We start from the raw sequence: 21,043 nt of genomic DNA, 5'->3' as shown, positions 1-21,043 counted from the left end.
AGATTTGGGTCATTGGCGATAGAGCTAAAACCCAATAAAAGGAGCCCTTGAATGCAACACGCCAGGTTGTTTTGAGGCAAACTGTAAGGGCTCTGACTTGTTATCAAAATCTGTCTCTGAGTTCATTTTTTGACCTTTGATCTCTACTGTTCATTCACCGCAAAAACAGAGCAAGTTTAAATGTTAACTCTGTTTCTCTTTCATTGAATGAACATTGTTTTAAAAACATTCGGTAACTCTCAATTCATCCGTGAAATCACCGCCCGTCTGAAGATACTCATGATTTATGATAAAAATTAAAAAAGAAATGTCATGAAACTGTGTTTTTGTCTTTTTGTTTTTTTTAATGCAGCTCAGCTATATCTTGAAAGTGTTGTTGGATAATCTGGTAAATTGGTGTATTCTGACTGGCTGTGGCTTCACTGGTTCTTCAAGGTGACCCTGGCAGTTGCTCAGGAAACATGTGGCCTTGCTTCATTTTTACAGGCCTGATTGCTCCAGTATGAGCGGGTCTGAGGTTTGACCTCTGAGGGCGGGGTCAGTAGGTTGAAGGGGTAATATTAGTAGGTTGAGGATTACATATCATGGTGAACGCTCTATTTAAAGGAGGCGCAAACCTCCGTCGACTCAGACACAAAAAGTTTCCTCTGGTGAGGTGGGAAGATAATCTTCGCTACTTGTCAGACTTTCATTAATTCCCCGTGAACATACCACATGACTGATGTATAAACTGGTGTTTACTTCAACGCTCAAGCTGCGTCTCCTCTTACAGACCCCCTCCTCCCCCACAGTCACACCCCCATGGTAGGGTGGGTGTTGTCAGGCTGTCATCCAATCACATCGCAGTGTTCAGCCTTTGGAACAAGCCCCCGATAAATCAGTGCAGAGAGGAAGACAAGGCCGAGGTGAAGAGCAGGGCAGTGATATGATTGAAATAAACTGGACAAGCACAAGCAGCAAGGAGCAGTGGACACTCATAACCATTAGTTATTCTGAAATAGTCATTAATTGTTAGTTTTTTTTATATACAGTATTGCTTTATTAGGGCCATGATAAGATAGAAGGAAGCAGAGTTGACTGTAACAGACTGCTGGAACAGAGTTCATCGTTCAAAGGGTATATGATTGATTTATGCTTTGCAAATGAATTGAAATCAGTTATATCAGTACAACGATTAAAAACACACGCGATAAACTTCCCATTGAATTATATATATATATATATATAGATCTTATTTTTCTGGGTTATCCATTCTCATTCTTTTATCTCACTTTGAGATAGCTGGAGATTGCTCTGGTCCGGCCACTTCATTTAGTGATTATCTACTAGTTGATGTTAGTTTAGACAATGAGGGTTTTGCCAATAGTGACTGAGATTAAAAAAAAAAAAAAAGACTAATTTGCATTCCAGTTTAAACAATACAAACATAAACTCTCTCCATTTAATTTGGCTTGCTTTTTTCCTTCCATGTTTATGTGTACATATGTGTCGCTTCACATTATCTTTACTGCTGTCTGCTTATCTTCTGAAAAGTACCAAGAGGACAAACACAGTATAGACGCCACAGACCATCTCTTTGATTCTGTAAATTCCAAGAAACTATATTTGCCGGTTTCCATTGAGCTTGTTGTTCAGATATCAGCTTGAAGAGCCAATAAACCAATCTGGTTCTGAAGGACAAAGACAGGACAATGAGGAGATAAGCTCAGCAACTATTGCATTAGGAAACATTGGCTTGATTGTGCGCTGGTCGCAACGAGTAACGTGGTTACTATTGATTATTCTGTCCAACTGACATCAGAGTGACGTTACAGGATGTGGAAAACATCCACTTTCAAAGTGTGTACTTCTGTATTTTGCACACTATTTGTACCTGATGACACTTTATCGAACTATTACTCACCTTGTCACCTTTCCGTTGTGTATTGTGTAACCGCTTATTTGGCCTGGATGGATATTTGTACCTGCATCTCAGGGAGGAGGATCTAATCTTATCTCGTGTGCAGAGTCCACACTTTCGAGCCTGGGTCAGGGCCTTATTCAGGCAAGCTCAGCACTGAGATCCAGCCTGTGACTGAGACATGCAGCGGCAGTGTTTGCTCACGCATGTTGCGGTGTTTGTTTAAAATAACCCTAACAAGTTATATAAGAATCATTACCATACCATTTCAGCTCTTACAGGGGAAACAGATGCACTGATGTGAAAGAAGTGGTAACAGCTCATTGGAAAATCCTGCTGTTACCCAACATGAAGAGTATTTTTTAATGTGACCTACACACATCATAAGTGCCATTTTGCCCTAAATTTCCTTTTCCATGTGAAACACACATAATTACATACACAGGTACACTTGCATGCACCTTATGAATATTTGCTTGTGAAAGCCTCAACTAATATGGGAATCATGCAGGCTGTAAATAAAATTGCACTGATTTCAGCATGTAATATGTCATCCATTTATTCCAGACCCCAGCTCCCTACAGCGTGATAACACAGAGCAAGCTCTGTGTCCAGGGCCTTAGTTCACCCTGAGGGCCTCATGTTAATGATAAATTTGGTGCAAATATGCTGCTATAAAGCATTCTGAATAAAACAGTCCAGAGTGGTTGATTTTACATCCTGCAAACACTCCTTAGTCAGGTGAGAAAAGATCCACAGTGAATGAAAATGCCTCACTACTATAATTATTGATGTAAGCTTCTGACCGATCAGCCTTTACAATGGATGCCTGTGCAGGCGAGGAGATAATGAACAAAACAAAAAAAAGAAAACTATTTGGGAACAGTAAAGATTCAGTCAGAGGTGGTTTATGTGAACAGTAAGTGTGTAAAGGTGTATCTGTTGTTTACTTTCTGTGCAATTATTGCCATGATACAAGGTTCCTTCCATTGGAGTAGCTCCAGATTCATCTATCCCTCTATCCATCCATCTATTTCAGGGCTGGGGCAGGAGGTTGGGGCCAAAAATGCTGTTTTTTAAATGTTTTAAATTGCCTCTTTTAGTTTATATTGTTGTTTTTAGCACTTTGAGAGTCACAAATGTAAAGTGCAACACAAATAAAATGCATTATTATTATTATTATTATTATTATTAGTAGTAGTAGTAGTAGAAGACATTATAGCCAACTGATAGTCATCAATCAACCTAATAAGCTTACAAACCTTGGAAGCCAAAAGTGGGAGAAAATGAAAACTACACCCTGGATTTATGAGGAGTATTCTTGCTGTCAGGCGGCAGTGTTAACCACTGCACCAACTTGCCACATTCCTGCATTTGTCCTGTGTATCTTGTTGGGCAGCAGAAAAAGGCAAATGTGTTCAGTTATCTCACACAAGAGTTTAGCAACTTGTACCATATATTTTTTTCTATGTGAGTTAGGGTGCCTAGGGACTGGGGTGTAGGATGGCCACGCACATCTGAACCTCTCCGCCATTGGCCATGTCATCCTTCCCTCCTTCTTTCTTTCTTTCTTTCTTTCTTTCTTCCTTTCTTTCTTTCTTTCTTTCTTTCTTTCTTTCGTAATGGTATGGATTAGCTGGATGCAGATGGCGGTAGTGCAGCTTCACCGATGCCAACTTCACGGATTGCTGTTGAAGAGGAAACAGTCATCAGGGACGGAAAAACTGCTGGCAAGAGAGAGGGAAACAGTCATCAGGGATGATGAGAGCGGTGAGAAACAATGTAGATAGATAGAACCAGCAGATGGTGGTAATGCAACTTTATGGATGCAAACTGCAGTGAGAAGAAGAAGAAGAAGAAGAACTGCCTGAAGGCATGATTTATGATTTGACATAGTCACAAGAGGGAGAAGTGCACAGGACACACAGAAATAACCACAGTCAGAACAATCATTTTTTGCAGTTTATCAATTTTAACACTTTTAATAGTTCCAGCTTTTCTTTTCTTTTTTTTTTTTTTTTTTAACAGTTTTAGCATTAACCATTTGAAGCTACTCGAAATTTATTAAATTGTTTTATTGCACTGTTTCAGTTGTTTGTAACTATTTAGGCAGCTTGACGTTTTTGAGCTGTTTTAGCCATCTTATGTGTTTTATCCTTTTTGTTTTTTATCCATATGTAGTTTTGGTGTATAGACCATTTAGCACAGTAGTATTTAGTTATCAGTTCCTCTATCAATCACACAGACAAACCTACATGAACATACCTGAATGAAACTCTCACAATTTTCCTTTTGAGGCAATGTTCTTTTTTGGTTTATGAGGTATTTGAGAGGTGCGTTTGGAAACTCAACATATATCACTTGCATGTAATCAGATCCAGATGACACACATTCTGACAAGGATCAACATTTTTAATGAAAGAGTCCCTTTAAAAAAAACGTGTATTTCGACATAATTATGTGAAAGCACAAGAATCTTGAACACTAAAAATTAAGGGATAAATAAATGCAATGATTTAAGTTAGTAGAGATGAGCAGTCGGGGCGCGGGGACGCGTCTTGTCAGTGGCACGCGAGCGCGCGGCCCCTGGCGGGGTCGAGCTTCCTTTAAAAGCGGACGGCCGACGCGCGCCCTCCCCCACTCAGCCAGAGGACGGGACACAGTGAGGAGCTGCTGTGTCGCTCATTCTAACCCCTCTCCTGTCGTCACCCCCATTGTCTTCGTCGTTTAGTTCTGTATTTTCCCCATTAGCTATCTGCTGTCATGTACCGCTATTTCGGGGAGTTGCTGAGCCGCTCCGCGGGCAGTGCCCTGGCCTCGGGCTGCGTGGACTCCGCTCTCCCGGCGTCCTCCTCCCTGATGAGGGTCCGTCGCTATGCCGACGCGGCGGCGGACCAGCCCGACGACCCGAACTTCTTCAAGATGGTCGAGGGCTTCTTCGACCGCGGCGTCGAGATCGTGGAGGACAAGCTGGTGGAGGACCTGAGGACCCGGGAGACCCCCGAGCAGAAGCGGAACCGTGTGCGGGGCATCCTGCGCATCATCAAGCCGTGCAACCACGTCCTGAGCGTGGCTTTCCCCATCAGGAGGGATAACGGAGAGTGGGAGGTGGTGGAGGGCTACCGCGCCCAGCACAGCCAGCACCGAACACCGTGCAAAGGAGGTATGTGACCGGGGGAAAACCCTCCCCAACCCGCCGGCCCTTCTGACAGCGAGCCGTTAGCTTCAGTTAGCTGCGACGCTAACATGGGGCGAAAAGTCAAAACACAGCGGCTGCTGTCAACAGCTGCCCGCACCGGAACACACTGTTTTACACTTCACTCCACAATTAACTCACTCATTTAACAACACGGCGACATGCTGGTTCATTGTCTCTCATTACACTTGTGTAGAAGTTGACTGACCTTCTGGAGGCTCACCTGTAGCTCCTAAAGTACTGCTGTCAAACTGCACCACCAAACTTTTAAATCCTCAAGATGTCACCTCTAAAAGTTTATTCTGGGTGGTGTTGCGATCTCACCACCTCCGTCAAGTGTGAATGTTTAAATCATTCTGTATTATTGTGCCTGATGTTAAAGAGCAGCAGGTGTCCTGTCATTGAGCATGTCAGACCTTGGTGTGTCATCATGTGCCTCACAGCTTATCATCAACTCGCTATTATTGCATTCATGCAAACACAGGCAAGTGTCGGAAAGCATTGCAAATACACACCATAAAGCCCATGTCAGCCTTGTGCAGAACAGGCAGGTTTATGACAATGTGGTCCTTCATTTAAAAGTTCAAGGTTCACAGCAGAGGCCCTGGCTGCTGCTATGCACCCTGGGTAAATAGTGGATGGATATGATGTATAGGAAGACAGGAGGCGTGAAAGCAGGGTAGGGGGTGGTTGTGTTTGCAGGCTCTCCTATTTGTCAGCAGTGTGACAGGTGGGGGAGGGTTCTCTGGGGAAGGGGTATTCTCAGCAGAAAGACAAGTGCTGTTTGGCGAGCTCGCCAGTCAAAGGGCGTGTTTGAGCGGCGTGGAACAGTCGCAGGCCTCACATTAACACAGTTGAAAATCCTCCACAGCACCTGCTGGATGGAGACCTTTTCTGGAGTGGCATGTTTCTGTTCAAGACTTCAGATGTTGCATGCTGGCTCTGTGCTATATTGAGAGAAGTTGCTTTAAAAATAATACTTAGCATGCTGCTTGAGAAGCAGACTGATACTGCTTCTTTGTTCCTGCCCCCAAACTAAACGTCTATTTCAGATCATTTCCTAACATCACTCAACAGTGAATGTATCGCTCACTGCCCAGCCAGTTATCTACTTCTGAGGCTGCTCACTTGGAACAATCAATACCATTAAAATGATCTCGAACAAATCCGAGAAGAGCAGGGCAGGGCATCCCCTTTCTTTCACACTATACAGAATGATTTTTCAGTACATCACCCTGCCCTTAACCTTCTTCCTACAAGCCTGCAACTAAAGTTTGTTTCCAGGTTTCCAATAACCAAATACAAAGGAGCCTTTTCAATGAAAAACCCAGTATAATGGCAGAAATGAGCCGTTATCGTTCAGCAGGTTTAATCATTGCTACAGTGCATGGACTCCTGCTGAGTGTTCAGATCAAACTACAAAGTGCAAAGTCGGTTTTGTATGAGTGCATGTGGTCCTTTCGCTTTAAGAGCCACACAGTGACGGCTGCCAGTCTGGGCCACACCAACTTGCTGAGCATTTATTAATTGCTGTATGCGTTGACACACCCAGAAAGCGCTGCACAATTTCAGTTTAATCCGCTTTTCTTATTTGGAAAAATTCTTTGTCTGGGGTCACTGTGTTTACATGTAAACCAAATATGGCTCTGATTTAATAAATTCACCTCCTATGCATGGCTCATGATTGTTAGCATCATTAACATGCCACACTGTGTGTATTGATTACAACTGGAGGGCTGCTGAGCTTGTCCATGTTCAGTCTCCAGACCTGAATGTGGAAATGAAACTCCCCCGACTTCTGGAAAATCTGCCCTCCATTTCAGAGGAATGTGTTTACAGTTCTGTTTTGGTTCCTGTTGCTGTGGTGGGCTGCTGGTTGGGCGGATAAATGAAAGATCGGACGGGGGATGGTAAAGCGGTTTTGCAGGGTTTTTTTTCTCCATTAATTTGATCAGTGAGCTGTAAATTTTCCTCTGCTGGCCTGAAGTAACCTGGCGGATCCGTGGATGAATAGAAGGAATAAAGAGGGAACACCACAGCAACACTCTGAAACATGATGCTTTGTTTTTTCTTTTTCCTCCCTTCCTCGTGACGGTTAGGAAATTCTGTAATTTGTAACTGCAGACGGAGGCTGGGACGCTGGTTGGTGGGCGCACAACTGTCATCAGCTGACACTTGGCGATGACTTCATAGTGGGAGGGCTTTTACTAGTGCTTCCTGTGCTTTTGCTTGCAGTCCCAACACACACGAATAGACCCACGCAGCGCTTCGCTCTCCGTAAAGCACTCTCCCGACTCCTTTGTGCTTTTTGCCCTTGGGTTTCTCTGTGTAAGCTAACCCTGGGTGTGCTATTTTTGGCATTACTGTTCAGTCTCACTCTTACGCACTCTGCTGCCGAGATGGAGTTCTGTGGCATCTCCAGCCTCGCTGTATGATCTCATGTAACCGTGCACATGTTACTGAGGGAACAGTAGTAAACACCCCGGGAACATATGACTGGAGCTCGAGGGCTGGTGTCGCTGTAGAGGGCTGCTATTGGATCGTTTGGTCTCCACCTGTACTTTTCCGCTCCCTTTCTGCCCTGTTCTTGTGGCTTTGAGTGTTCATATAACATACAGTGGTTTTTCGATCTTTCCAGTTTTTCCACCGGGGCTCTGTTTTCTGCTCTTTTTCTCTGTGCATGAAATGAAGGCTGTGCAAGCAGTTATCTTACCAGGCTACACAAGTACACTAGCTATTAAAACATTACCATATGAGATGTAATATTGGATGTTTTTTAAAATACAAATATAAACTTGCAGAGGTATCATACAAACACAGCCCACAAGAGGGTTCAATCTGGCCTGCAAAATACGCTGTAAAAATGACAAAAAAGCATTGCAGCAACCGTCTCTTTAATTTGTTTACTTGGGATTGATTTGCAGTGTGGTACATGTTGAAATCTGCATTGTTGTGTGTTTTACTCCAGGAAACATTTATTAAAAATGGCATAATATTAAAATGGCTAACTTCTCTTGAATAAATAAATATTCAATAAATGTAAACTCACCGTTGCTTTTTAAACCTTGCCATCTTATCGTTTCACTCGTCAACTCGAGATTCAAATGAACCTGGAAAAAAATTTGATTGACTAACAGAAGTTGACAGTGAAAGGCACCACCATGACGAGTCCTTCTTGCAAGAGTGTCTCATGTGATCACACAGCAGGCCTTTTGTACTTTTAGGCATTTTCTTTAGGTTTTTTTTCTGAATACTCAGTCTGTGGCTTCCCTTCAGGTATCCGCTACAGTATGGAAGTGTCTGTGGATGAGGTGAAAGCCCTGGCCTCTCTGATGACCTACAAGTGTGCTGTTGTTGGTAAGTATTCATGTCTTATCTCTCTCCAAAGCGTCCTTCTGCTTGTCCGCAGATTTCCACATACTTACTAATACCCTATGTTTTCATATAGTTTTGCCAGATTAAGATTGTAGGTCATGCGATGATGGTTGGTATTTATACATTTTTCTCTTTTCTGCACAAAAATGTGTGTACACTGATCAGCCATAATCTTCTGAGGAGTGAAGAGAACTGCACGGGATAGGATTATGTAGAAAACAAGTGAACCTTTAGTCTATTTTTGTGTTTAGAAGTAGGAAAAATGGGTAAGTGGGTTAAAGCATATCCAAAAGTGGTCCAAGGAAGGGTGATGGTATTGTGTCTGTCCCGAAGCAGCTCAAGTTGCTGCAGAAGTTATTGCTCGTTCTGATAGAAAGGCGTCAGACTATCGAGTGCATCTTGCTGCATGTGCAGCTGATTGCCGCACAGCAAGTCTGCATGCAGAGGCGGTCATGGTATTATGGGTAATTGGTACGTGTTCCTCTGGTTTTTCACGCTGTGATTTCCTCCTCCAGATGTGCCATTCGGGGGTGCCAAAGCTGGAGTCAAGATCAACCCCAGGAATTACACTGTAAGCCTTCTTATCTCAGGCTTCTGCTCCCATAAGCACATGCACATGTAAAGTTATACACGCTTATTTAAAGTGTGCTGCAATAGATGACAAAAATCATGAGGTTGGTAACGTCATGCATTTGATTTTTGTTTTTTTTCTCATCACATTCTAACAAATGGAACTACTCAGTCACATGGCAATACAAAAGGCAGCGCATGACTGCATTCCCCTAGTATTTGTGAATTGGGTGCAGTTAAAGAGATGGAAATATGTGAAAAGAACACAGGAGATGTACAGCTTTATCCTGGTTGTGCAGATATTACTCCATTCATCCTTTATATGTGTGAAGACGTATGAAAGGTGGGTTCACCGTGTCCGTCACAGAACAAACATGCAAGCATTCAAAAGAAAAGAAAATGACGGGCTTACTAATAAGTTACCAGTCAGAGAGAGAAGCAGATCTTTATTTGTTAAAATGTTTGTTACTCATTAAAAAAAATAGACCAGACTTTAATCCCCTACTATTGGCTGTAATGGGGAAAAATAAATGATTTACTGGTAAATGTCACTGGCCGGTGATTCTGAGGTGACTGGAAAACAAAATATCAGTGTTTTCAAAAATTTGAAGCACTTTTCCTAGAATCTGCTTTCCACAGTCGATTCATTGTTTTGTTTTGTTTTTCTGCTGGAAATAGTGTAAGCAGTGTGATGTTTAGTTTTTTTTCCTCCTTAAATCAATGCTTTGTAACAGGATAATGAGCTGGAGAAGATCACCAGGAGATTCACCATTGAGCTGGCCAAGAAGGGTTTCATTGGTGAGTGTCTTGTGAACATATACTTAAAGAAAATAAGTTTTGTTTCCTGATTTAATATTAATGTTTGTCCCACGAAAACTGCCTGGCTGGTTTCCTTGTGGTTTTTAACAGAGCTAAAGTGTCTGTCATGTTGAGAGCTGAATATTTCCACCCAAGAAAGTAAACACTTTTGTCCCTGTGTGCTGTTAATTCAGGGCATGTCTATGTTTGCTCAAGGGGGAGAGAATAATGTTGAACAGGGCTGGGATGGAATGAGGGGTGACTTTTCCATAACCACACGTATTTATCACAATTACGGCAGCTGCTCAAATGAAAAGGACATCTGTATGTCCTTAATAAAATACAACCATTTGACTCGTTTAACCCTTTTCTTACATTGACACTTTCGTCTTTGTCTTGTGTTTTATTTTAAATGGCTATTTTATTGAAACATCTGTCTTTATCTATCTTCTATAATAATTGGCAAGTTTAAATGGGGAAAAAAAGGCATTATGAAGCTCTTTATTTTATTTCAAATGGTTTGTCCACCTGGTTTTGTTCTTCCTGTAAAGCACTTTGAATTCTACCAACTTGCATGAAAATGTTTATAAATAAACATTTATTGACGTGATCTTTTAGGTAAAATTGCAATGCCATTTTGCAGAAACTCTCTAAAGCATTCAAATTCTCTTGAAATAACAACTCCAAATGTTTTGAGCAAAAAAAAAAATTTTTTTCCCATGTAATTTGAGTAGACTTACTTGGTTTCTACTCTCCTTGTGTGGTATAGTCGAATGGCATAAAATCACAGGGTCATGCATGGAAAAAGCAAACATGCACCTATTTTTTTACCACAAATTTTCCTCCAGAGAAGTGAAATAATCTTGTTGCAATGGCTTTGTTAAATGGTAAATATGATGTGAAGAGAGTTGAACTTTTTTTTTTTTTTGGGAGGAAATTGAATTATTAGTTGGAGCTTTGAACTCGCCCCACATAAATAAATATACCGGCTGGTTCAGCAGGTTGGCAGCCCCTATATAACCAGTGTGTTGCAAGATGTATGCAAGTGTTTCTAATGTATTGAGTCCAAACACAATAGAGATTAATGTCCCCATGCACTGTTAAGGGTCATGGTGAATCCGGAAGTGCAGCGCTCGCCACAGGCCAGTTTTGCATGTTGAGAAAGTCGTCGTCTCTCTTGGGCCTGACCCCACCTCCACTCATGCCTGCTTCTGTTTTTGGACCTCAAGGCCCTTGAGGGCCTACATATGTGACCCAAGGACACAAAGCAACATGCCCACACTTCCTCTTTTGTTAAAACTCTTAAAACGTTTTGACACTTTCAGGGTCAGTCAAGAACTGATAAGTTCTCAACACTCAAGCCATGTGTTTTTAGTAATATTCTCACTGTCCTCACTGCTCACTGACTCATGAGTGAAGTATGTAGTTTTGGCTAACCCCCCCCCCCCCCCCCCCCCACCACCACCCCCACCCCCACCCCCTTTTCCTCTCCTCTCCTCCCTGTTGATGTTAACCAGGACCTGGCATCGATGTCCCTGCCCCGGACATGAGCACAGGAGAGAGGGAAATGTCCTGGATTGCAGACACGTACGCCAACACCATTGCACACACTGTGAGTTCTCAGATGCTGGCCACACACACACACACACACACACACACACACACACACACACACACACACACACACACACACAAATGAAAATAATAGTCTCCGACTCGCTTGGGTTTTCAGTGCGATTTTTAAAATGAGCCAGATCAGAAACAAGTGAGTCACATGTAAACCACGAACAGTAGTTTCCTGCCTCTCCCTTCCCACTCGACCACAGAGGCAGTGCTCCTCTCTGAAAAGCAGCGAGTGTGTTTTTATCCAACAGTCATTCTTCACACTATTTCAAACTGTGCTAATTTGATCAAATGTGGAATGTATTTACCTACATGTGCACTGCACCTTTGTTCATGTCTGTGTTGAAACTTAAAACCTTCACTTGGTTTTCAAATGAGTTTTTATGCTCATAATCTGACACTATCATTACTTATTGAATGTTTCCACTTGGAAAACAGTGTTGAAATCTGAATCAGTCTGATATTCATTAAATCCACCAAATATCTTATAAATTAGATTTCATAATTTTTGTGGCTATATTAAGTTTGACAGTAAATCCACTATTTTACTTTTGCTCATCTTTCTTTAGTTTAATTGCGGCCATCCCTTTCTTTTTTTTGCTTCGGCTGTTCTGTTCTTACAGAAAATGGGCCAGTCAACTCCTTATTGTCTTTGCCAACATCTTGTGTCGTCACACCATTGCTTGGCTTTTTTTTTTTTTAATTCACCAGTTTGATGATGTCACATCTGACTGCTGCTAATGTGAGCTTTTAGCTGCTTGTTACGTTTTACTACACGCAAGCTTGGTCTTCATGATGACTGTATGAGATTTCCTTCCAATTCCTCGTCGCATCTAGTCAGGTGTTTCAGAATCCGCGAGTGCAGTTTCGGAGTAGGTGACACATTCCTGCTCAGGTTATCGACGGGGAGAGGATTATGGGTAGTACATACTGATGTTCAGTGCCCTGCTGCCTGCTTAACATTTTACCGTGGTGTTGTTAAGCAATCCGTGCACACAGGGTGTAGTGGACGCTAAAGATACAGTGCAACAAGTCAAAATTGTTTTGCATGTTTATAGGCTCTTGTGTGAAACACTGGAACAAACACTTACCGAAACGTACCATTGCCTGTAACACCCAACCATGTTGAAACATCCACCTCTGAGTAACACCTATGTTTAAATTCAAACTCAAAACTGGTCCAGGGACATCTCAAGAGCTCTAACTATGAGCTTTATGAAATGAAAAAGCAACTGAATGTGAAGTGGAGACGGGGTTACCCTCTCGAGCTGGAACTTGCTGCTGCTGGATAATTGGAAGCTCTGCCTCCACTTCTACTGTAGGAAACTGCAGGCACTCTGAGAACAAAGTGTTCCGATGGGGTGATGTGGCTTTGATTATTTTTGTCCAGTCCATGGTTCAAGTGGTCTGATCCTGCTTGCATGTGTGCACAGGACATCAATGCTCACGCGTGCGTGACCGGAAAGCCCATCAGCCAGGGAGGGATCCACGGACGCATCTCTGCCACTGGTCGTGGAGTCTTCCACGGCATTGAGAACTTCATCAACGAAGCATCTTACATGAGCATGGTGGGCCTCACTCCTGGTTTCCAGGACAAGACCTTCATCGTCCAGGTACACAAACACACACACACACACATTCTCTTACACATTCATATTATTCAAGGAAAACTCTAAGGTCCTGCGATTATTTCCTCACTGACATCAACAGGATTTAAGTTTCCATTTGATTGAAGTTGGGATTTTCGAGCCTCAATCAGGAGCAGGCCATCTGTTTACCATGACACTGACCTCCACACTGCGTTGACAACAGCAAGACACTATGAAGTCTTTGTGAATAACGACGATAGAAGAAGAAAACTGAGCAATCGAGTCTGTTTTTGGGCCGGAATGCAGAGTTTTTTATGTGAATATCTGTGAAATATGTGATGATAAACCTCACAACCTCAAGCATCAATCAGGTTTTGTCTTTAATATTCTTTAACAATTTAACCAGTAAATAAGTGAAGAGAAGTGCTTTTGCACACCTAAACATTTTTCTGAAGAGTTTCACTTCCATTTGTCACGTAGCCACTGTTTAAGTGTTTTTTAAGATTTGCCTTTACTGGACAAAGGAAAAGGTGTTTGACACAATCTTTTTTTTTTTTTAGACAATATGGCAAAGTCAGTGAAATTCTCCTCTGATATTTGGAAAGACTGATTTCTTCACAGCAACAACTAGATTTTGAGGAAGGCTTGCTATGTGTTACCGTTTCTTCATCTCTTCAATGACGTCTTTCGACCATCATTTCACTCAAACGGTGACGACAGAATCGTGACATAGATGTTCAAAAAGCTAATCCCTGTGTATGTGGTCAGAGATTACTTTGTGTTTGGATTAGATTTTCTTAGAGATTTAATCATTAGAAAAGAGGAAGCAGATCTCCAGAACAAGATCAAGTCAGCGTGGTGGCAGAGATGTGTGCTGGATAGAAGTTAATCTGAGTGCACTGCTGTAAATGGAGAGATTCTTCTTGGAGGTTGTCTTTTGTTATTTCTATTCCTCTGATGGTTTCAATTGCTGTTTGCAAGATTACAAATCAGAGATCTGCTTTGTGGCGAGAAGCTCAGCATCTGTGTAGAGAAGCATCTTGATTCATTTATAATATGTTGTGCTTTAATTGAGCATTTTTATAATATAGTGATTATATGTATTTTGTCAGTTACTTTGAATTGTAACTATTTAAAGGACCAGACTTTTGAAATGCTTCTATAAGAACACGTTGCACATGTACTGTTATTACGTAAACGACCCACATGGTGGTGCCAGAGGATCTATTGCGTTGTACTGAACAGGCACTTCAGGTTGAGTTTAGTTCAGTTCCAACCATGTGCCCACCACGGACGCTTTGAAATGCTTTGAGTTCGATGGCAGGTTGTTGGACGGTGGTGACCTTGCTGTGACCTTCAACAGGGCTTCGGTAATGTGGGTCTTCATTCCATGAGGTACCTGCACCGGTTTGGAGCCAAGTGTGTGGGTGTTGGTGAGATTGATGGATCCATTTACAACCCAGAAGGCATCGACCCCAAACAGCTGGAGGACTACAAACTGGTAACAGCAGAGTTATTGTGCTCTTGCTTCTGTCTTCTTTCCTTTTAATATCTTTAAAAAAAATTAAAATGTATTTTGTGTTGCTCACATAGTTGGAATGTGCAAAACTGACCAAAACAATATATTTGAGATTTCTGAGTGGGTCTAATCCCAAGGCTGAACCCCAGCTTTCCCTTGATGGTGTGGACGGGTGTGTGAGCCAAGGGCTGAATGAGACTGCCACTGGAGTAAATGCCCTTTTTTCCATTCATTTCCTTCCATCTCCGCAGCAACATGGCACTATTGTGGGCTTCCCTGGAGCCAAGCCTTATGAAGGAAGCATTTTGGAGGCAGACTGCCACATCCTGATCCCTGCTGCAGGAGAAAAGCAGCTCACGCGCCACAATGCCCCCCGAATCAAGGCCAAGGTAAACACTCATCCTCAAATAGTACTAAAATTCATTCTGCTTTGGAATTTAAGCTGGTAAATATTTGATTTAATTTTGTTCTGTCAGATCATTGCTGAGGGTGCCAACGGTCCGACCACACCAGACGCTGACAAGATCTTCCTGGAGAACAGCGTCATGGTTATTCCTGTAAGCTCACACAGATGAGTAGTAAATAGAGCGACTAGATTTAAACTTTGTAGCTGCTGCCGTTTAAAGAAAACAGAAAAACTATAAATGTTTTTGTTAAACTCTTATCTGTATGAGTAAGGATCAGTAAGAAATATTCCTTCATACCTGTTGTCAGACCAATATTGGCTGTTGTCAGTAATAATCTCACTTTAAAAAAGGTTTTATCGGGGGATGACGTGGGCCCTCCCTGTTGGAGGGTTCCAATACGGTATCGACGAGAGGGTGTGCAGTCTCTGCTGCAGTCACATCTCACCAGAATAACTCTCACATCATATTAATAAAGCAATATAGCTTGAGTGCCATAAGGTCTCTTCAAATATTAGTAATAACCTAAATAAGGAAATTTAAATGATGATTTCGACCTGTGATTCTGTGTGAAATTTCAGCCCTGATACTCTTACTGAGAGCACAATGTGAACAAACATGTTTTAACCAGGATTGCCAAACATGAGTTAAAATAATAAATGATCCTGAAAAAAAGAAAAATATGTATATAGATAATCCCAAAATGTGTTTCTAGAAACTTTAATCACACATTTAGATTAATCAAACCAATCATTTTGCACTGTTTTCACACACATTATTGTTAATAGTGTCTGTGTTTTACAGATCTCTTCTATATCAAATCTTAAGAACAAACATTTTTCGAGTACAGAAATTATTCCACAAACAAACATTATTTCCTCTGAGAGGAGCGTTTAAATGCAGTCTGGCTGTTGTCTCATCTTGCAGGACATGTACCTGAACGCAGGCGGTGTGACGGTTTCTTACTTCGAGTGGCTGAAGAATCTCAACCATGTCAGCTATGGAAGACTGACCTTCAAATATGAGAGAGACTCAAACTACCACCTGCTCAGTGAGTACAAGACTGCTCTGCCGTTTCTCTGCAACCCCGCAAACAGACAAATGGGTGTTATGGTCATAAGACACAATATACATGATGCATGATACATCCTTACATTTCCTTTACATTTTATATGGTAGGTAAATCCCTGATAACCCCGCTTAAAATACTACTGCATGATTAAAATACTACTGCATGATTAAAATACTATTGCATGATTAAAGGAAAAACCACAGAAAATGTTCATGATAGATCGAACACAGCCGGAAAATTGTAAATTTGCAACAACTTGTAAAAATGCAAAAACTGAACCAAACCAAAAACAATGAAAATACCATCGACCACATCAACTAGTTGAGCCGATTACTTTTTTTAATGTTTCATTCTTCATCTGGAATGTTAGTTTTCCCTTTAGGACTCTCGGTTTCCTCTTCAGGACTCTTGGTTTCCTCTTCAGGACTCTCGGTTTCCTCTTCAGGACTCTTGGTTTCCTCTTCAGGACTCTTGGTTTCCTCTTCAGGACTCTTGGTTTCCTCTTCAGGACTCTTGGTTTCCTCTTCAGGACTCTCGGTTTCCTCTTCAGGACTCTCGGTTTCCTCTTCAGGACTCTCGGTTTCCTCTTCAGGACTCTCGGTTTCCTCTTCAGGACTCTCGGTTTCCTCTTCAGGACTCTCGGTTTCCTCTTCAGGATTCTCGGTTTCCAGCCTCAGCTCTTCCATGATTTCTCTCATTCGGTTAAAGTTCTTGCCAAACATTTCGAGTGTGTCCTTTTTACCTTTAATCACACACGTCCCAGTGGAATATATGCACACAGTGCATTCTCTATTTTCAGCGAGTTTAAACTTGACTGTCACTATTTTACGTACAGAGCTTGTGTTTACCTGGAAGTGCCGGCTTATTGCACGTTCCCACTCCTCTTTATGGGACGTTGAGAAGATGAGGTTGCACGGTGTTTTCCGGTCCCAAAAGAGTGTGTCTGGATGTTGGGCCAACTCACTTTTTTTGAACGTTTTCATTCCATAACGTGTCATGTTTGATTTGTAATTGAAATCACGAGCAATTCCCTGAAATGAAACGAACAATACTTTTCATAAATTATCACGCTACTTTTATACCATTTGGAAATATGCTAACATATTTCACCTCTTCTTGCAATAATCTGTTTTTGTTTAACAAACTATATATTAACAAAGTACAACTTTTTTTTTTATTCTACCTTCCTGTGTGTCTATAGAGATGTCTGTGTGTGACTGTAAAGTCAACAAGCCTATATATCAAAAAGTCTTTTTCAAAATAACATTTTTTAATCTACTACTTCCCTTATTAATATACATTAGACACACAGTTAAAATGCAGACAAAACATTTTGCAGTGCAGATAAATTCTCACGTTTCCTTGAGCCATCGTGGTTTAAGGCAGAGTCCAAGTCCAGTCCAATCTGCAGCCGATTTGAATTCTCGGTCTTTGTGGATCTTCTTTTCCTTTTTATTTATACTTTTTTGTTGTTCACAAACAGCCAATCGCAGGTTGCCTTGTTCAGATCATACTGTTTATGATGCAATGGGGAGTTTCCATTCTCAGCTTTCAGACACTCCCATAGAAAGTCTGAGTGCAGTTCTAGATAATGTGGTGCTGAGTCAGAATCAATCTTTTTTGTTTGCTTTCTCAAACTTTTGGTCCCTCATGAGTGTCGATGCAGAAATAAGAGTGAATCACTTTCCTCCCCAAACTCAAATTAAACACCTTTTTTCATATTTTTTCCTGTCATCTTCGTCCTTTCTAGTGTCTGTCCAGGAGAGTTTAGAGAGGAAGTTTGGGAAGCAGGGTGGACCCATCCCCGTCGTTCCTACTGCTGACTTCCAGGCCAGAGTTGCTGTGAGTGACATCGTTCATCTTCCAAATATCAGAAGTCAACAAAACTGTATTTATTCCTGGAAAAATCTGCCTCCAGGATGGCGTAATACATTCAGCTTCTGGCTGAAGCGTCTGCTCGCTAACATCTAATCACCTTATGAGCCCGTTTGACTGCTGGAGAGACTTTGTTATAGATTTTTTTTTTAAACTTGAACAACAAATACATCAAATTCTTTTATATATATAAAAAAAAAAATTTTTGTATTTAAATTTTTGATTAGTCATTCTGGAGCTCGAAGCATTTTACATGTCAGTCACAGAACCATTTCAACTGATGACTATTTTTCCACAGGGTGCCTCTGAAAAGGATATTGTTCACTCTGGTTTGGCCTACACAATGGAGAGATCTGCCCGGGTAAGTGATCGGATATTCCCACAGTTCAACCTGTTTTGGAGAACAGGTTGTTTCATGTCGGAAGTGATCAACTCCTTTTTGATTAAACACTGTAAACACACCATGACAAAGCGCCTATGAATAATGCCGCTGAACGTTTCCTACGGTTTTTTTCGCAGAGAAATTAAATTAGTCGAACCGGGGAATAACCTGGTAATAAATAACGTCAAGTGGCAGGATTGGGAAGGGACAGTGCCAACATGTGTAGAATGTTTAACGAAGAAGGACATAAAGAAAAGCCAGTGCTAGCACAATGTAAGCGATTTAAAAATACTAAAACGACTCATAAATTCAAGTATAATAAATTTCCTAAAATTGAGTCGTGATTTAAAATCCGTCACTAGCTGGTGACGTGACCCAGGGGTAATATGATTAAATGCCAACCTGATTAAATTTGCACCATATAAACATTTCAATCTGATTATATTTGTATTGAAGTTACGATGGGATCATGTGGTCTAGTTTTTGATCCTTCATCGTCAATGGAAAAACACATCTGGTTGCTTCCTACAGTGGCAGCTTTGCGCGCACGTCTGTCCTCAGTTCACTTAACATCACAATGGGACTGTGTAGAAGAGTCATTTGTGCCACATCACGTAAAAAAAAAAAAAACCCCGTCTCATGCTCGTCTCTCCGATATTTTCAACCAAGAAAGTTTCTCAAGTGTAATGACTCATGTTAATTCCATGTTTGATACGGGCAGGATTCTGGGTAAACCTGGAATTGGATTTGTGCATGTCACAAAGAGCAAATGTTTCAATGCAAAGCATTATGGGATAAAACACAAAGACATTTTATTTGTGTAAAAGTGTCTTTTTACATGATTTTTCGTTTTGTGTTTGTCTGTGCAGCAAATCATGCGCACAGCAAGCAAGTACAACCTGGGTCTGGACCTGCGGACAGCCGCCTATGTCAACGCCATCGAGAAGGTCTTCAAAGTCTACAATGAGGCTGGGCTCACCTTCACATAAACGGCAAATCATGCAGCCGCCTCCCTCCTGCTCCCACCTTGGCCCGACTCCCTCCACTCCCTCAAACAGCCATCAGAACATATCACTGTTTACTGCTGCTCGCCGGCTCTTTTTCTCTCACGCAGCAACACGATGGCTCGCCTGGTGTTTATCCTGTGATCTTTGTGCCGCCATTTTCCATCCGCACTGCTCTGCTACCTACTGTCCCGCTACTTCTATTATCTCCCTAGATAAAAGCCGGATCCACCCTCAGAGACAATGAAAGACCGATTATGTCCCGCTGCCATCGTATAGGTGTTTGACGTTATTGTATGGCAGCTGTGTTGACGGCGCCCCCGTCTGATCGCTGAACACATGCGTGACCCTCCTGTCGTGGTTGCTTCAGTTGACACCACTGCTGATGCCTTATTTCTAAAAGAGGTGTGACCTTAAAGAAAGATTCTAACATTTACTGAAGAAGGTTTAGATTAAACTCCATGTGAATAAAAGAGAATAGTAGTTTTATTACTCAGACGTTTGTCCTCTCACTTCAGTTGTGAAGGTTAGTGGTGAAGTTGCCAAGGTTATTGATTCCTAACATGGATTTTTTTTTTCTCCCCTTTCGAATGACTGCTTTTATTTTTAATGCTCAGGATTCAGATGACGCTCCTCCTCCTCTTCGTCCCCCCCCTTTGTTTTTTTTCCTTTCTTGCTTTACCTTGAACTCCACGACTCCTCCGCTGGCTAATAAAGAGGAGTGAGGATGGGCTGAGGTGTCACTGTGATCGCCCGTTCCCTGGCTGAATCCCCCTCAGATTTAACCGTCCAGTTCCACAGCATCAGAATTGTTTTGGAGCAAATTACTTTATTTTTATTCAGTTCATTTTTTTTTGGAACCAATAAAACATTAAGAAAACACTACTAATCTTTTTTCCTGTCTTGTTTGCTCTAGTGATGGACCTGGGGTGGATAGCAATGTATGGAAGAGTCTAGAAGTCAGGACAGAATTGAACTTCCTTAATGAGTTAGTCCGGCTTAGAAAAGCAAAACAAGATTTAAGAAAAAAAAAAGTTTTTTCTCACATAAAACTCTCGACTCAGTCTTTGGATTTCAAAACTGTCACTCTACTGTAATTATTATAAAAATACCTTCAGATTTTTATCGTTTGCGAGCTGAAAACCTGAAAGAGTGTTGAGAAACACTCCCACTGATCCTTAGGTAATAGGAAGGACCAAGTCATTACAATGGCAATATTGTCACTGAAAAAAGGTTGTACAAATTTAAATACAACTCACAACACTTAAGTGAATGTACAACTTCAGTCAGTGATTTATTCATTTTACTTTCCACCTAAGAGAATGATCCATACTAATGTTGTAGCCCAGCCTGAAGCATCATTCATAATCTGATCCGACTGAGCTGCTGCTCATGAATCATCAACTCGTCTTTAGATGGACTGAGGCTGGCTTCCTCACCTCTCCTCCCTCCCCGCCCTGCTCCATCCCTCCATACTCTCCCTGCAAGAAGAAAAGACAAGAATGAGGGAAAACGACATGCCAAAGACAGGCGCAGACATCTAGTTTTGTTTTGATGATAGTATGAGGGGAATGTAGGGAGGAGGGCCACAAGCAGCACTGACCGCCTTGCTTTCGTTTTAATTCAGCTGTGGTGACATAAAGCAGATAAATATTCCATCAACCATGCACAGCAGAGCTTATCATGCTTAAACGTTCCCAGTATGGGGTGTCAGATAGTAGATTATTATAGGGTGT

The 21,043-nt window shown here is 41.7% G+C and overlaps 2 protein-coding genes across 2 annotated transcripts; one reads left to right on the top strand and one right to left on the bottom strand.

The window, feature by feature from the left end:
• The first annotated feature begins 4,538 nt into the window (after window positions 1-4,538).
• Window positions 4,539-20,192, top strand: glud1b (glutamate dehydrogenase 1b). The gene is made up of 13 exons (XM_080467944.1): window positions 4,539-5,063; window positions 8,373-8,453; window positions 8,987-9,042; window positions 9,776-9,839; window positions 11,357-11,451; window positions 12,896-13,075; window positions 14,415-14,552; window positions 14,822-14,959; window positions 15,047-15,127; window positions 15,902-16,025; window positions 17,797-17,888; window positions 18,220-18,282; window positions 19,173-20,192. Exons 1-13 carry the CDS (start codon window positions 4,664-4,666, stop codon window positions 19,290-19,292), a joined length of 1,632 nt encoding a protein of 543 aa, XP_080324070.1. The 5' UTR covers window positions 4,539-4,663; the 3' UTR covers window positions 19,293-20,192.
• On the bottom strand, window positions 15,686-17,575 carry LOC308112461 (uncharacterized protein). Its single transcript, XM_080467991.1, has 2 exons — window positions 17,403-17,575; window positions 15,686-17,077 (listed from the first exon to the last, which is right to left on the bottom strand). Exons 1-2 carry the CDS (start codon window positions 17,415-17,417, stop codon window positions 16,394-16,396), a joined length of 699 nt encoding a protein of 232 aa, XP_080324117.1. The 5' UTR covers window positions 17,418-17,575; the 3' UTR covers window positions 15,686-16,393.
• Window positions 20,193-21,043: the final 851 nt, after the last annotated feature.

The sequence above is a fragment of the Lipophrys pholis genome (genome assembly GCF_963383615.2).
Source record: "Lipophrys pholis genome assembly, chromosome: 1".
Lineage (NCBI taxonomy): Eukaryota > Metazoa > Chordata > Actinopteri > Blenniiformes > Blenniidae > Lipophrys > Lipophrys pholis.
Note: the sequence above shows the minus strand (reverse complement) of the source record. Positions and strands in the feature narration are given on the sequence as shown.

What these genes read in the sequence shown, in the direction of transcription:
- glud1b (XM_080467944.1), top strand. Translation starts at nt 4,664, where the DNA reads ATGTACCGCTATTTCGGGGAGTTGCTGAGCCGCTCCGCGGGCAGTGCC. An exon ending in CTACAAGTGTGCTGTTGTTG is followed by an intron (nt 8,454 to 8,986) that starts GTAAGTATTCAT and finishes TTCCTCCTCCAG; the next exon opens with ATGTGCCATTCGGGGGTGCC. An exon ending in CTCAAACTACCACCTGCTCA is followed by an intron (nt 16,026 to 17,796) that starts GTGAGTACAAGA and finishes CGTCCTTTCTAG; the next exon opens with TGTCTGTCCAGGAGAGTTTA.